Source organism: Mercenaria mercenaria, chromosome 19, assembly GCF_021730395.1.
Source record: "Mercenaria mercenaria strain notata chromosome 19, MADL_Memer_1, whole genome shotgun sequence".
Lineage (NCBI taxonomy): Eukaryota > Metazoa > Mollusca > Bivalvia > Venerida > Veneridae > Mercenaria > Mercenaria mercenaria.
This window is the reverse complement of record NC_069379.1, coordinates 30,038,705-30,054,672: the sequence shown is the minus strand read 5'-3', so window position 1 is coordinate 30,054,672 and position 15,968 is coordinate 30,038,705. Positions and strand designations below refer to the sequence as shown.

Sequence of the window (15,968 nt, the reverse complement as noted above, 5' to 3'; positions counted from 1 at the left end):
CTAGGTCTAAGGTCAAGGTCACACTTAGAGGTCAAAGGATACAAGAATGAAAACTTTGTCCGGAGCATTTCTTCTTCATGCATAGAGGGATTTTGATATAACTTGGCACAAATGTTCACCACCATGAGGCGGAGTGTCATGCGCAAGAACCAGGTCTCTAGGTCTAAGGTCAAGGTCACACTTAGAGGTCAAAGGATACAAGAATGAAAACCTTGTCCGGAGCATTTCTTCTTCATGCATAGAGGGATTTTGATACAACTTGGCACAAATGTTCACCACCACAAGACGTAGTGTCATGCGCAAGAACCAGGTCCCTAGGTCTAAGGTCAAGGTCACACTTAGAGGCCAAAGGTCAGATACAAGAATGACTTTGTCCGAAGCATTTCTTCTTCATGCATGGAGGGATTTTGATGTTACTTGACACAATTATACACCATCATGAGACGAAGTGTCATGCGCAGTTCCCTTCTTTAGAATTACTTCCCTTTGTTGTTACTATATATAGCTTATATTGTAACTTTTTCATTTCTAGTCGTAGGGAAAAATCGAGACCACTTTTCTGTAGTACAACATGCATGCTACATCCAATTTTGAGGTGTATTTTGACCAGTCTCTACCTGGTAAAGATTTTTGTGTGGACTTACAATTTTTTTTTTTTTTTTTTTTTTTTTTTTTTTAAGATTAACTTCCCTTAGTTGTTACTATAAATAACTTATATTGTAACTTTTTTATAATTGACCGTAGGGAAAAACCAAGACCACTTTTCTGTGGTACAACATAGATGTTACTTTCCAATTTTAGGTGTATTTTAAGGTATCTCTACCTGGTAAGGAGTTTTTTTGTGGACTTAGAAAAACAAAACACTTAGTTATTACTAAACAACCACAAAATTAAAATTCCATTTGCAAATACAGGTGCTAGAGTAAAGAAATTTGCTGTGACGGGCGTATATTGTGACATTCTTGCACTCTTGTTTCGATGTAATATAGATATAGTTATCTTTCCCTTTTAAACCTTGAGTGCAAACATAAAACATATATTTTGCGCTTCTGAATTCCTTGTATTATATCATTTTAATAATTTATTTTTATTGTAATGCTGGTAGTTTGTTGCTCGGTTCAAGCACCTTAATTTAGCTTCATCGGCAGTGGTTGTTGGTGGATGGTTTGGGTCGCTGGAACAATAAATGTTTTACAAGTTGGTAGTGGACACAAACTAGGTGAAAATAATATATAACAAAACAGCGTGTTGTGACTATTTAAGTTATTATATAAACTCAAAAACATACGATGAGCAATTCCTTTTTCTAGTTGATCTTTTATATTGTTGTAGTCTTAGAAAGTCCTCTTTAACAGTGATTATTGACAAGAACATATCATTCCGTTTCCGTTTCTTCTCTACGATGTTCCAAAAGAACAAAGACATTTGAAATTTATCTTACTGAAATGATATTGACTTACATCATACATTTAATAACATTTTAAAATAAAACTGATTGAATGATACAAAATAATAAAATATCTCAGATAACAGTGTTGATGCTTAACTTAGTGTAAACAAAGATAATTTCAACATATAGATTGCTATCGTGCAAATGTAAATGAAATTGCAATATCGGAAACATATGCAATGTAAATTCTATTTTTATGCAGACATTTTATCCGTCCCCTGCAAACCAGTGCAATGTTACAATTGTGTGAAATTTAAGCGTTTAACAGATGTTCTGCAGACTAAGGTCATTTTTATCAAGTTAGAAAGTTACTTAAGACAGGCACAAGATATAAGAACACCAGCACGACATGCCAGCTCATTGCTTGTGTAAAAAGATGGGAGAATGCGGTAAGTAAAATCTCCTCTTTATTTTAAAAATATTTTAGATAAATCATCAAAAGAATTACATTAATTATAAAATCGTAATTCTTCCTGTCATATTCGAGACGTGTGACATATTGCGTTATTCACTAAAAATTAAAAGTAGTTGAATTTCGTTAATAAGAATAGCATATATCATTTGCCCTGGTTTGTTCAACAGACAGATGGAATACTTTTATCGAATACTCTGTCTTGTTTATGTTACTAAGAGCATTATAAATAAAGTAACAGGTGCACGATGGAATATAACTTTTGAATTGTTCAATAATCACTGTATATGTGCACTTCTGTTCTGATCTTGTGTCAGTGACATTGTTATTCTGTGAATCTCTCATTTCCAACAAGATATTTATTATTTCATTTAGTTGTTTTAATACAGATACTAATCAATATATACCTTGATATTTAAAGTTACATCTTCTGACCTGTTACTTTTTCTTGCAGGGTCTGTGATTTGTCTTCTGCTGCTCCACTGTGCTGTTGTTGGTAAGTGAAACATTATTTTCCAGTAAATACATATAAAGTCCTAGTTAGCATTTCGTTTTATACTTAATCATCAATCGATAAAATGAACTAGTGGCTGACTGCGTGATATACTGGCAGGGCAAAACTGCAACAGTACAGAGCCACGAACATTAATCAACACGACGACAACTCTGTCATCATTTTAAAACGTTTTAAATTACAGAATGAACTAAAGGTGAAAAGGCAAGCATTGCATTTTGTCTCTTACGTTTAGCAGAAGCAGTTACTCGGATTGCTTGCGTACATCGAACTAGAATAGAGGATTTATTGCTAAGTTCGACTGTGGACCTTTAAAATCGGACCTTTTCTTATCAAAACTCTTCAACAAGTGGATACGTCAATATAACTTTATGCCCTGTTAGCCCTAGGTCACATCTAAATATGGATTGAAATGATTATGAAATAGGTTCAATGAGTATTGCAACAAGATAACGTTGTCCTTCCGTGATTATTTACTTCATGTTAGGTCATCATTCATCACGAACGGATACCAGTTTGTTTTATATAAAATGTTCGTACTAATCTAAGCTTTGTATAGGAAAGGCGATATAGCAAAACTGAAATTGACTCCTAAAGTTCTCAAAGACAAAGTTGCAGTATTAATATGAACAATGTCTGGCCATTGATCAAATTAAAAAGTCCTATTTTTTTACATTTCAGAGGCACTTAGTTGCTTTTCCTGTCAGAATATTGATGACCCACTAACATGCAATACGACAATCTCTTGTTCCAGTGGACAGGTACTGTAATTGACAATCAAGGAACGATAGATTGCAACCAAGTGGAACATTACACCATGTATTCGTAACATTTAGCTTCTCTGTCTGATAAAAACACTAGGCCTCCTTATATACCACCAATCAGTGATCCAAACAGAAACAATACTTTTGTCTGAATGCAAAATTATTATTGCTGAACTGAAACATAGATATGAGTTGTGTACGACTAATTATCTCATACAAATCATTTCATAATAACTATATTGATAGTACTAAAGTATATTTGCATTCTAACTTTGAAGCTCTAGTTGACAATTTCATATATTTGATATATATATATGTTAATATGATTTTTATTTGAACGTGGTTGTACGTTTTAGGTTTGTTTCCTGGAAGAACATGGAGGAGTGTACAGAATGGGTTGTATCAACAATCAGGTACATTGCTGACACAATATATACTATTATATATATTTTCAAAATATAGGTTTCTACATTTGCTCTACATATAGCCATTTGGCAGCTCAGGTCATATCGTAAATTTCCAGAGCCCGTATTCATCAACGTTCGTAGGAAGTTTATACAAGTTTAATTTTGCTGCGTTATCAGTAGAATCTGATATAGAACGCATATCCATGGTAAATTACATACAGGTATCGTTATTTGCCAGGTCAACAATGATAGAGAAAAAAAAACACGAATTTAAAGTCTTAGTTCAAGATTCAGTCTTTAAAAGTTGATAAATACGGGGCCCATCATCAATGTGCTTTTTTCTAAACTGACGTTGTTGGTCGTGTTAAGCATATGTCGTATTATTGTACACATAGTGCACGGCATTTGTTTATTTCTTAATCAAGAAGCTAAACATCACCATGTAGTTTCACAATAACCAAAGCTTAAATAGACCATTTAAGACTATAGAATTGCTCAGAGCTGATGATAAAGAGAAGTGAAATATTGCCTTTAATATTAACATGGTTTAAAATAAAATGTCAAGAAATGATAACATTTCGGTTGTTAGACAAGAGGTTTTTAATATAAAGATACGTTTGAAACAGTTTATACTTTTAAATTATATTTTATTGAGAAGTTGTACGGATGAAAAAGATACTTCTAACTTATATCCTGTACAATTACACATTTCATTGTTGTAATTGTTGTTCGGTATATATATGAAGTAAATTGTAAATGTGTATATGAACAAATGTAAATGATATGACTGCAAAAAAGCACACGTGCTTAAAGCAGTTGCATATTTTAATGTGAGCTTTATTCAGGAAAGGAGAGAAAACAAATCAGCGATTACTAATATTTGTCTGTAGTTATGGCAAGATCTCTAGATCTATCAAAATTGAAACAACTTTAAAAAATAAAATGATATGTGAATCTTTCCTAGCAATGTGGTGGTGTTACCGGAGCAGGTATTGTAGCGCGTGGTATAAAGGAACGACAATCTTCCGGCTGTCATGAGTGTTGCTCAACTGATGGCTGTAATTCTGACCTTTGCAAACACCAAAAACGTACGTAATGAATGGTGTATCAAAGTGACATAAGGTTTAGCATATATCACCAAATTTCTGCTGTCTTGATAAACAAACCCGTCTTTAAATTTGTCTTATTAACTTGAAACTGTTTCTGTCATCTTTAATAAATGTACACAACAAACATACTTATATTAAATGTCAAATAGTGTTATGAGTAAAGAAAAATACATTCTTACACATATCACAGGAATGTCCAGTTTGAATGCAATACGACTGATTTACCGTCTCAGCAAGTACCAACTAGCCGTATATTTTCCCTGCACATACGATAAGTGAACGAATTTTATTAGAGCTATTTTCCTTTCATTTGAATCATGCAATAATAGTTACAGGACATTGAAACATACATACATATTATCTAAAAACAAAAAAATGGTGTCGTCAAGCGTAACACCAATGAAGTTGATCTATTGTCAATGATAATATAAACACCAATATGGTAAGTATGTAGTTAATAGTAACAATTAATACCAAGAAAGTTGTTACTGTTAAAGGATACAACCTGATATATAATCTACTTTTCTCAATATGAAATATACCGTTCATTTTTTTTTCTTTGACTTAATCTTATTTGTACTAAGTAACGATATCGTTTATTACAGCAAGCAGCTGCATTGATGACGAAACAGTGGACTGTGCCAAAATGAATTCCTATTTCCATGTTTGTCAGGACATACATCAAGCTAAATTAGTGTGCCCAAAGTTTTGTAACCTTTGTACCTTAGGTAAGTGGACAGTACACTTGCACTCATGTAACTATTTATACCAGTTATAGTTCCTTTAATCGTTTCAGGGAGCACATTCTCATTCATTTTTCTATAAATCTCACATCATTGTGAGGAACTTAGTATAAAAAGTCGTTATCTAATCTAAAAAAATATACAGCAGAAAAATAATGTTCGTTTTGAATAAGGCAACGTAAATGTTTACCATGCTAATGGATATTACTTTATTTAATAAAATTTAATATACTAACGCTTAAATAACTCTGTTTTATAATATGTACTATAATTTCGTTATTACCATATTTTTTGAGCGAGCGCGTTTTCATACAAACTGCATAACTTAATGACGTGTTATAAATACACAGTGCAAAGAAATGTCATTCTTTATTTATGAACATAAACTTGTTAGCATGCTGATTGATGTTTCGCCATTTAGCAAAAGTGCTATAGTCGTCATATAGTCGTCATACGGAGTATCGTCAATAAACGTAGTCTTAAAATTGTAAACAAGTAATGGGAATGTCACGGCAGAAACTTAGTCACATTAGCAGAATATACGCAAGCAAGGAAGCTGGTTAGCTCAGTCGGTAGATCATTACGCCTGGCTAGCATATGAGTATACATCCTTCTTTCTACGTAGTTGATGGAAACTGGGCAGACTGGTCTCTCTGGTCAAGCTGTGACGTCACCTGTGACAATGGATCTCAGACAAGATCACGTATATGCACAGATCCAGCACCTGCAAATGGTGGACTTGACTGTATTGGCAGTAGAACTGAAACTAAAATCTGTCAGAGGGATTCATGTCCAGGTAAAACATTTAGACAACGTTTCACAGATACCCCTGCTAAGTAATTTTGTTATAAGCGACATGTTTTTCAAGTGAGCGATCCGCATTGCTAATGCATCTGGTTGTAAGGCATAATGATTTGAAAGTGAGTGATACGCATTGCTTATGCTTCCAGTTATAACGATGTGTTTTCCGAGTGTTCCATATTGCTAATATTTCTGGTCATATTCTTTTTAAACATTTTTATTGCTAATTCTACTGTTTTTTCTGAGTTATAAGAAACGTGTCCAAAACTGTTTTTAAACTTCATTTTAATACATTTATTTAAAAATCCGGCAAATTGTGTTTTTCCATTGTCACTAAATGATACATACAATGGTTACTGCTAATATAAATAGTTCACTACGATTGATTGCAACATTCCAGTTCACGGTGGTTGGAGCCTGTGGACAGCATGGGGGTCCTGCTCAGTCACATGTGGAGTGGGGATGCAGCGAAGAGACCGATCTTGTTCTAATCCATACCCGAGCTTGTACGGCGATCATTGTTTCGGGGAGGCAAGAGATGATAGAATATGTATGTCCACAGCATGTTCAGGTGAGAGACCGTCATATAGATAAGCACAGTAAAAAATGGTGTAGGGGATGCATGTGACATGAAGCAATTTAAAACAATTACTCAAATAAATATAAGTTCCTTTCAGACATTGTTAGTCAGTCCAAAATGAGTTGAGAAGAGTAATGTCATAAATGGCTTAAATAACAAAAGAAAACACCAAAAGCAGTAAAACAATATCCAGTATAAAAGAAAAGTAAAAATCATTTTCATCTGAATACTGGCTATGTATGATAAAATGTGGTTATTAAAAAATGTATAGTGCAAACCGTTAAAGATGCACTAGACCCAAATTTCATATTTGAAAATATGAACATAAAGTACATTACACTACGATGGTGAAGCGCGACAGTGCTGCAGTAAGCAAGTCTACAAGATAGATTAAGCTCCGCCTATGATATCATATTTCATTATTGTTTCTGTATGTAAGATATATACATATTTCTATAGAGAGAGTGTGAGTTTATACTTTGGATGCAACACACATATTAAATATATAAACCATCCTTCGGGTCTTGTTCTGTTTGTGTGTCAATAAGCCATCTCAATAGATCAATACATATTATATTACAATGGCGACAATGATCGGATTATTTTAAAACTGAGGATTAAGTGATTTTTTGACAATGGAAAATTTACCTGCGTTTCCCAAATTTGATGTTTACGCTGACGAAAATTCGGTGTTCGGTGGGACAAATATGTAGATAAATTGGAGAATTTATTTGTTGGGTTAGGTATAAATACAAGTAAAAGGAAAAAGGCACTGTTACTGCACTATGCTGGAGATGATGTATATGACATTTATGATACGTTAAATCTGCATGGAGAGAGTGAAAATTACGATGAAACAAAAGCTGGACTTACGAACTACTTCAAACCTAGAAAAAACACTCAGTTTGAAATTTTCGAATTCAGGAATATTAAACAGTAGCACGGTGAAACGACTGACCAACATGTGACTAGATTGCGACAAAAAGCTAAAAACTGTGAATTTTTGGACACTGAGTCAGAAATTAAAAGCCAAATCATACAGGGTGTTATTTCGCAAAAAATGAGAATGCAATGTTTGCAAGATTCAGAAAAATCACTTAATGACTTACTAACAATGATGAGAAAAATGGAAATTTCGAAGACTCAAGCAACAAGTACAATGTGTATGTCAAAGGACACTAGTAGTCAGCAGGTAGTGCGTGTAAAAAGCAATCCACATTTTAGTCGGAAATCAAAGGGATTCGTACCACAACGTTCGCAACAACGTTCTAGTTCATACCAAGGTTTACCGCAAGCAGGCTCGTCGTCGGGAAGGCGAATCAGTCCGCAACAAACCAGCAAGAAATGTCGTAACTGTGGAGGAAAATACCCACATATATCACGTTTCCCCGCGCTTGGAGCAGAAAGTAATTATTGCCATAAGAAGAACCATTATATATCGGTTTGTAGAACACGTAAGAAGCAGGTGACATTGATCGAGGATGAACAACCGGATTTAGAAGTTTTAACAGATGAATACGCGACGGATTGCAATTCGGATGAATGTGATGTGCTACTTGGATTTATGTCAGATGGGAAAAAAGTGCCAAAAAAAAAAGGATAAAATTAAATGGCGTAGATGTGAATGTTTTGATTGATAGCGGGTCATCAATCAATATTGTTAGTGAAACTGTCCTTGAGAAAATGAAAAAATCACCGGAAATCAAGAAAACGACCACGAAAGCGTTCGCATTTGGACAGAAGTCTCCACTGCCATTCAAAGGTAAATGGTCTTTGCTTGTTGAGTCGGACTCAAAATTCGTGACCAGGGATTTCCATATCGTTACGGGTAATAAAGAATCATTGATGAGCTGTCAGTAGAACTTGGGATTTTACAGCAGATACAATCTGTTCAAACCAAAGACGAGTATGAAGGACTTACTGAGGAATACTCGCAAGTTTTCGCTGGGTTAGGATGTCTGAAAGACAGAAAAGTTAAGTTTCACATTGATGAAAGTGTTGTGCCAGTAGCTCAGCCTCCTAGGAGAGTGCCATTTCATGTGCGTGGGCAAGTGGAGCAGGAACTTAAAAGTTTGGAGGATATGGATGTCATTGAAAAAGTGGAAGATGTACCAACACCATGGGTATCGAACCTGGTAGCTACTCAAAAACCAAATTCACCGGAAGAAGTAAGAGTGTGCATAGACATGAGGAAAGCCAACACCGCAATAAAAACAGAGAAAAATGTTAGTCCGACGGTGGATGATATAATCTTAACGTTGAACGGCGCAAAAGTGTTTTCGCGTCTCGATCTGTACAAAGCTTTCTATCAAATTGAACTGGATGGGTCATCACGTGTAATGACAACGTTTCAGACACAAGTTGGACTTTTTCGATATAAACGTTTAAATTTTGGAGTGTCAGCAGCACCGATTCTGTTCCAAAATGAGCTTCGCCAAGCACCTCAGGGTCTGACATGCGTGTTAAACATTGCTGACGATATCGTATGCTACGGCAAAACGCGTGAAGAACATGATATCAATCTGCGAGCATTACTTCAACGTATTCAAGAACGGAACCTGACATTGAACAAGAAAAAATGTTCGTTCGGACAATCAAAAATCAAGTTTTATGGGTACGCGTTTTCGGAATCGGGAATTTCACCTGATCCTGACAAGGTAGATGCAGTGAAAAACATGGACAGACCAAAATCTGTATCCGAAATCCGTTCATTTCTTGGTCTCACAAACTATTTGTCTAAGTTCATAGATGGCTATTCAGTCCTAATGGAACCATTACGACGACTTACACATCAGGATGTAAAATTCGAATGGAATGACGATCAGGAAAAATCGTTCACTTCTAATATTTCAGTTATCCCCGGTGATTTCATTCCGGATAGCGGACGTGTTCCTGGTTTTTATCACTTCGTTTTGCAGCTGAAATCGCCGGGGATAACTGAAATATTTCGCTCCTAGAGATTCGTACTGTGTATTTCAAAGCAATTTATGGGGTCAGTTTAGTATTTATGGAAGGCTTTAAATGTTTCGAAGGTGCAATCATGCAGGTAGCGGCTGCAAGTGTATAAACTCCGATTTTGAAATGTTCCACAAGTTTGCCGAGTAGCTTCCCATAGCGTTACGCTCGTATAGTTTACCTTTTCCATGTATATGATACTGTGACCGGATTTTTTGTCATCGATTTTTTTTTCATTTGACTAACATATAAAAGGTTAATTGTGTGAAAAAAAGTGTTTTTTTATATTAAACAAAAAAATATACACTGGACCCGTGCCTGTGACTTAGATAAGTATATCAAATACTTGTCAATTTTGAGCAAGAATAAAACCATTTTTTGAAAATTATCAAATCAGATGGTAACAGGTACAATTATTTTGCAATTTTAAGCCTGCAAACGTTTTCAGAATGGTGGAAATCTTAAAAGTTATCGACACAAAATGGCCCTTTTCCTTCGCGTAAAGGAAAAATGTGACGTAATATTAAATTAAATGTTCATGTTATTTTGTCCATAAAGAGTTTTATTATGTCATACAATTATGCTTTTATGTAAAAAGTATATGTTATCGTGTATTCAAGTAATGTGGACCTCTGTATGGGACGTGTTCTTATACGAAATATACTCAACACACAAAAGCAAGTGTGCACGTTTCTTTTTATGGTAACTATAGTTATATCGGTTATAAACCGTTCATATGTGTATCATGTGAAGCACGCCTGTCGCAGTGTTGAACAATGGCTACATCGCTCAGTATTGGGTTAAATGTTACGTAACGTCCCTATACAAGCTTTTTGCATGATTTGCCCGTGCAGTGTCGGGACAAATGTGTAATCGGTCAAATAACCTCTCATTACTTTTTTACAATCTTATAGGAGTAAGAAAAACACACAACTATTTGTATATTTTCAAAACCCGCAATGCCCAGACTCTCTCAAGGTCAACGTATTGACCTTTTGATGATGCTTAGTAGAGGAGACTCCGTCGATAATGTTTCACGGTCATTTAATTGCCACAGAAACACAGTAAGTAAACTTCGTGCCAGGTTCCAGCAAATAGGAACAGTTGCCGATCGTCCTTGAGCCGGCAGGCCTGGTGTAACTAACGTCAGATTAGACCGTCATTTTGGACTGGCGTACACCCGGCATCGTTTCCAAAGCGCTACCGTTACAGCGAGGCAGTAAGGTATTAGCAGGGACATCGTTCTGAGGCGTCTACGTCATGTGTTCGGCTTATCAGCAATGTCTAAATGCAAATGACGTTAACGTCTTGCCTTGGCCTGCCGTTTCTCCTGACCTCAACCCAAATCGAGCATATATAGGATCTTCTTGGCCGTAGTGTTAGTCACAACATGTCGTCAACAATTTAAACGACCTAAAAAATGCTCTGCAGATCGAATTGAAAACATTCCGCACAACGTTACGATGTCCAAACAGTGTCTTCTTACAGATCTTATTCACACTGCCATGTTATTATGTTATGGTATTATGTCAAAGGGTGGCGTGATCTTTGCCAAACAGTATCTTATTATGTCAAACAACTTTGTTATTTTGTCCAAGTGTGGTGTGAACTCGTCTGGATAGTGTCTTATTTTGTCAACATTCTAAAATTGCATAAACATTTTTATGACATACAACTAGTAAGTGTGTTAAATTTAAGATAGAAACAGTCGATTGAAAAGAAAAATATTTCAGTTTTTTTTATTTTGATGTCAGTGTACCCCACCGACTCTGATAGGCTTAACAATAAATTGCCCGTGCAAATATTTGTTTTAGTAGTACCTATTGCATAAGAAAATGATATGTACTGTTATATGACAAAACAGATTTTCTTTCCATTTTGGTGGCCATCTTGATATTCCTAAGCCAAGGTCCCCAAAACTGAACGGTTAAGCTAGGTCGCTGACTTTGAATTACTTGCGTCTTACCTCTGTATGTCCGAGCTCTGGTCGGGTCGTACTGCGACGAAGCCATCCAGCTAAATAAATAATGCCTAAAGGGACAAAGTGCCCTCCTACAACGTTAAGTGTGCAAACAACTGAACAAACAGGTGTTTTAATTAAGCTTCGATATCCTTTACAATCATCCAGAATATGCCTGAATAAGTACGTAAAACACTACTAATAGCGTGTTAAAGCTACATTACATACATTGCAATTCATATAATCATTAATACCATTGACTAGTATTTTATTTAATTTCATCATATTTTCTATCAAATATGAAACTATAATGGTAACGTAGTTAAGATTGCCATAAGTTTTGAATACGGGTATGTTTCACTCACCAACAAGTACACAAGTTGCATAAACCTTATGTAAAAGGCCTTTATAAATGTAACTGTATGGTCTATTCTCGTGGGGGAAGAGAGCAGGGTCAACTGGGTCCGCAAATTGTATGTGTTGTTTCCTGTCCCTGTCAGTTATTTTTAATTCGGCCATTTCGTTTTTTCCTGTATGTATTCTTAAACAAATATTACATATTTTTCGACATAACCCGTGTACTTTTTTACTTTTAGCATAATAAATAGAGTACATTGTTTGTGTTTTTTCAGTGTAAGATCGAAATATATTTCACCGAGTGAACACTTTTATATAATTAAATATTTTCACGAGTGGCGCAGCCACGAGTGAAAATGTAAATTATGGTGTACACGAGTGAAATATATTTCGATCTTACATTGAAACAAACACGTTATCTTTTTTGATGTATTTTCAATGGTTTTAAATAAATCATATCCATTTTACCCGCACAGCGTCACGTGCATCGCAGCATGACGTCATGATATCTATGTAGAAAAACTGCCAAATATTTCTATGACGTTTTCAGATTTTTTTTACATTTTATAACGATAAAACATATATCTTTATGATCCTGTAAGTATTTATATACATCTATATCTTTTATCTTTATTTTATGCAAGGAATTTACGATTATGTATAGATTCTTATTTATATTCATTCACATTTAAGTGTAATTACGTTCCAGTGAAAAATAAAAAATGATATTTTCACTGTTTGAAGTATTTAAAATATCAGTTTTATATCACAGATAAATTTCAATATTTCACTGAAAAGCATAAAATAAAAGAAAATAATATGCTAAAAAAAACTATAATTCGGCAGCCAACTTGAGTTTGAAAACGTTTTCTAGCCAAAAACGTTTTTTTTTTAAATAATTATTCCAACTAGATTTATACAAAAAGTAGCATAAATTATACTGTATAACGTTTGTATATCAAAAGGTGTGTCTGTCAGAAGATATTGTTTTGAGGAAATGTTTGCTGAAAATAAAAATTAAAATTGTGATGTAAAAGAAAGAATTTGCACTTTATCATAAACGTTCACATTCATTCATTGATAAAATATTTCATTTAAATATTGTATATGTGTTAGAAAATGTGGTGATAAAAGTATCTAACTAGTCAAATATTTTATAATACTTTAATCGTAATATGTGAAATGATATTGGTTAGTATAAATACATTATTCAAATTCCAGGTAGTGCTGAGTGATTTTTCCGAAAAGTTTCAGTTAGTAAAATCGCGAACATGTCCACGTCGCAAAATTAATCACGTATATAGTAATATAATTGTGTATCATGAACCAGTTATGACATAGAATTTCTGCATATTTTTAGGTTGGAAAATCGCCTTCACAGCTCACGGAGTATCTACGCATGGCCGCTCAGTCATATTCCCGATTGTTGACCATAATTATGGCGGTGGCTACAACAGCAACACTGGAACATTCACATGTCCTGTAGCAGGCATATATTACTTCGCTGTTACTCTAAGAAAGGATATAAGTGCTGATAGTGATCAAGTATATTGCCAATTGTTTATAAACTCTCATTCGACACTAGGCACAGGCGATAACCTAATCAATGATGATAAAAGTTCTTATTCTATGACGATGTCCGGTACATTTCATTTAAACAGGAATGATCATGTATCTGTTGGTAATTGCTACGGAGCCGATGCACTCATGAACAGTCATGACTGCGCATTTACAGGATTCATAGTTCTACCAGATAATTGATCATTTGCTCTGATCGAGTTGTTTCAAAATATTTATCAAAATTAGTCTCCTAAAACTGAATCATGATATGTTTGTATTTCTTTATCATACTTTCAGGTATTTCTGTTCCAATTTGTACAACATTATTTCAATCTACTGTAACAATACAGGTTGTATTCACATGACTGTTAGAAACATTATTGCTTGTAGTGTTATGTTAGAATGTTTTAAGATCTGGATAAATCCCAGTGTTATCATATTAATATCTATTGTGAAATGTAACCTGTAAAAGGTGAAATAATTTACTTATAAATAATGGACATCCGAACTTTTGTCTTTAGCTCTAACATAGTTTTACATATATATTCTCTTGGAAATGTTTCGCCGAACTGCTTAAGATATGGGGTATTAATATGACGGTTATTAGGGTAAAATTAAGTAAGCTGTGTGTGACAAGTTTTCAGCCGTGATTCAAAAATGTTGTTCTTATCCACTTGTAAGTTAATTTATCACTAACTGGTTTACTTTAAGAAAACATTTTTTGAGAAATACCTCCAGAATTAGTATGTTTTATTTTATTATTGTCCTTAGTTTATAATTTTGTCAAACTGACACTTTTGACTTCGCGTTTAATTTTCTTAAGTTTGCTACTACCATTTAAGATAGTAAGTGGATTTAGTTATACCAGTATACGAAAGATAAAAGGTAAGGGTAGATTTTCCCGGAAGCACAGATCACCCAAAACACAGCCTTGTCACGTCTATGTATGAAACCGTCTTTAGCAAGACGAGCAGTAAGTGTTCAACCAAAGAGAGCTATCTTTACTCGCATATGTTATATTATTAAAACGTCTTTGAAAACAACCAGCTGGGACATCATGAAAAACGTTTTCTATGGAACAAATACAAGTACATTCGATGACTTTAAAACACCTCATCCACATATGTTTGTGTTCGGGTTTAGCGTCTTTTTCAACAATTTTTCTGTCATATAAACGACGGAGTCTACTTGTAACAGTGAGCACAATGTCAAACTTTATAGTGCTGCCTCACTGTAATATGCCGCCGTAGATACGTGACATGATACCCGCCGAGTCACATTATACTGTGACTGACACCGGGCTGACCAGTCCTAGTACCATCCAAATGCTGAAAGCCAAGCTTATTAGTACCATCTTTTAGGACTTCGGTATGACGCGGCCAAGGATCGAACCCACGACCTCCCGCACTCGTAGCAGGCGCTCTACCACTAGGCTACCGAGGCGGTTCCATCCATATATATGGCAAACGTTTGTATAGAAAAATTTTGATATTAAATAAATTTTAGTTATTTAATCGGATCCAGTATGGCGGTTTCTTTTAGTGTGATACTAGACGAGTGACCGGTGCACTTGTTGTACATGTACTTTCACAACGAGCATTTACAAAAAATATATGTTATTACATGTTGAGGTGATTATAAACCAATGATAACTTTATTTTCAAAATTTCCCAACATTAATTAAATAACATATCTGTTAATTAAAATAAGTATTGACTTATTTTTCTCAAGAGTGCGCGTTTCTTAAAATCTTTCATTGAAGCGCTATTAAAATGAATATCAAACACCTCCCAGTTATTTCTCTATATGATAGTCACCGAAATTACACTAAACAGACAGCTGTTACAGGGTTCAACGTTTGACACTACCGTAGGATTTTTAATTACCTTCATGAAATAAAAATAACAACTTAATCTTATATCATTGGACGGTTTAACGGATTATTACATTGAACGTATAGTTTCCCCTCAATAAATACAGCTAAATTGTTTCGATACATGTAACATGTGCAAATGCTGAGTTTTGCTCAACCCGGGGCTACAGGGTGTGGACGATAGCATGCAATTCCACTGCCGTACATGAACGGGCTCAGTCAAACAGAGCCTGCAGCATTTTCATTTCTGCCGTGTTGGGAGACCTGTGGAGCTTCTACTTTTTCTATATTATCCAAATAAAAGCTAATCCGAATATGAGCTTCAACAGTGTAATCACGCTTTGTTTATTACAGAAAAATTACCACAATAATACACTTATTAAATAATATATACATAACAAAAGTCTTCTTGGATGAAATTTTCCAAATGTGCAGATGGGACCTTTTTATAGCCCATAAATATATTAGGATAACATTCACCAT

At 34.7% G+C, this 15,968-nt stretch overlaps 1 protein-coding gene across 2 annotated transcripts; it reads left to right on the top strand.

The window, feature by feature from the left end:
• Nucleotides 1-1,197: 1,197 nt before the first annotated feature.
• Nucleotides 1,198-15,525, top strand: LOC128551151 (thrombospondin-2-like). Of its 2 annotated transcripts, none has more exons than XM_053531626.1 (9): nt 1,198-1,839; nt 2,317-2,358; nt 3,058-3,137; nt 3,497-3,553; nt 4,512-4,635; nt 5,262-5,384; nt 6,025-6,195; nt 6,601-6,771; nt 13,413-15,525. In XM_053531626.1, the coding sequence occupies exons 1-9, from the start codon at nt 1,800-1,802 to the stop codon at nt 13,811-13,813; spliced, it is 1,209 nt and encodes a 402-aa protein (XP_053387601.1). In that variant the 5' UTR covers nt 1,198-1,799; the 3' UTR covers nt 13,814-15,525. The 2 variants fall into 2 exon arrangements, with proteins under 2 accessions (XP_053387601.1, XP_053387602.1); XM_053531627.1 differs by having other exon boundaries at nt 1,200-1,839; nt 3,058-3,195.
• Nucleotides 15,526-15,968: the final 443 nt, after the last annotated feature.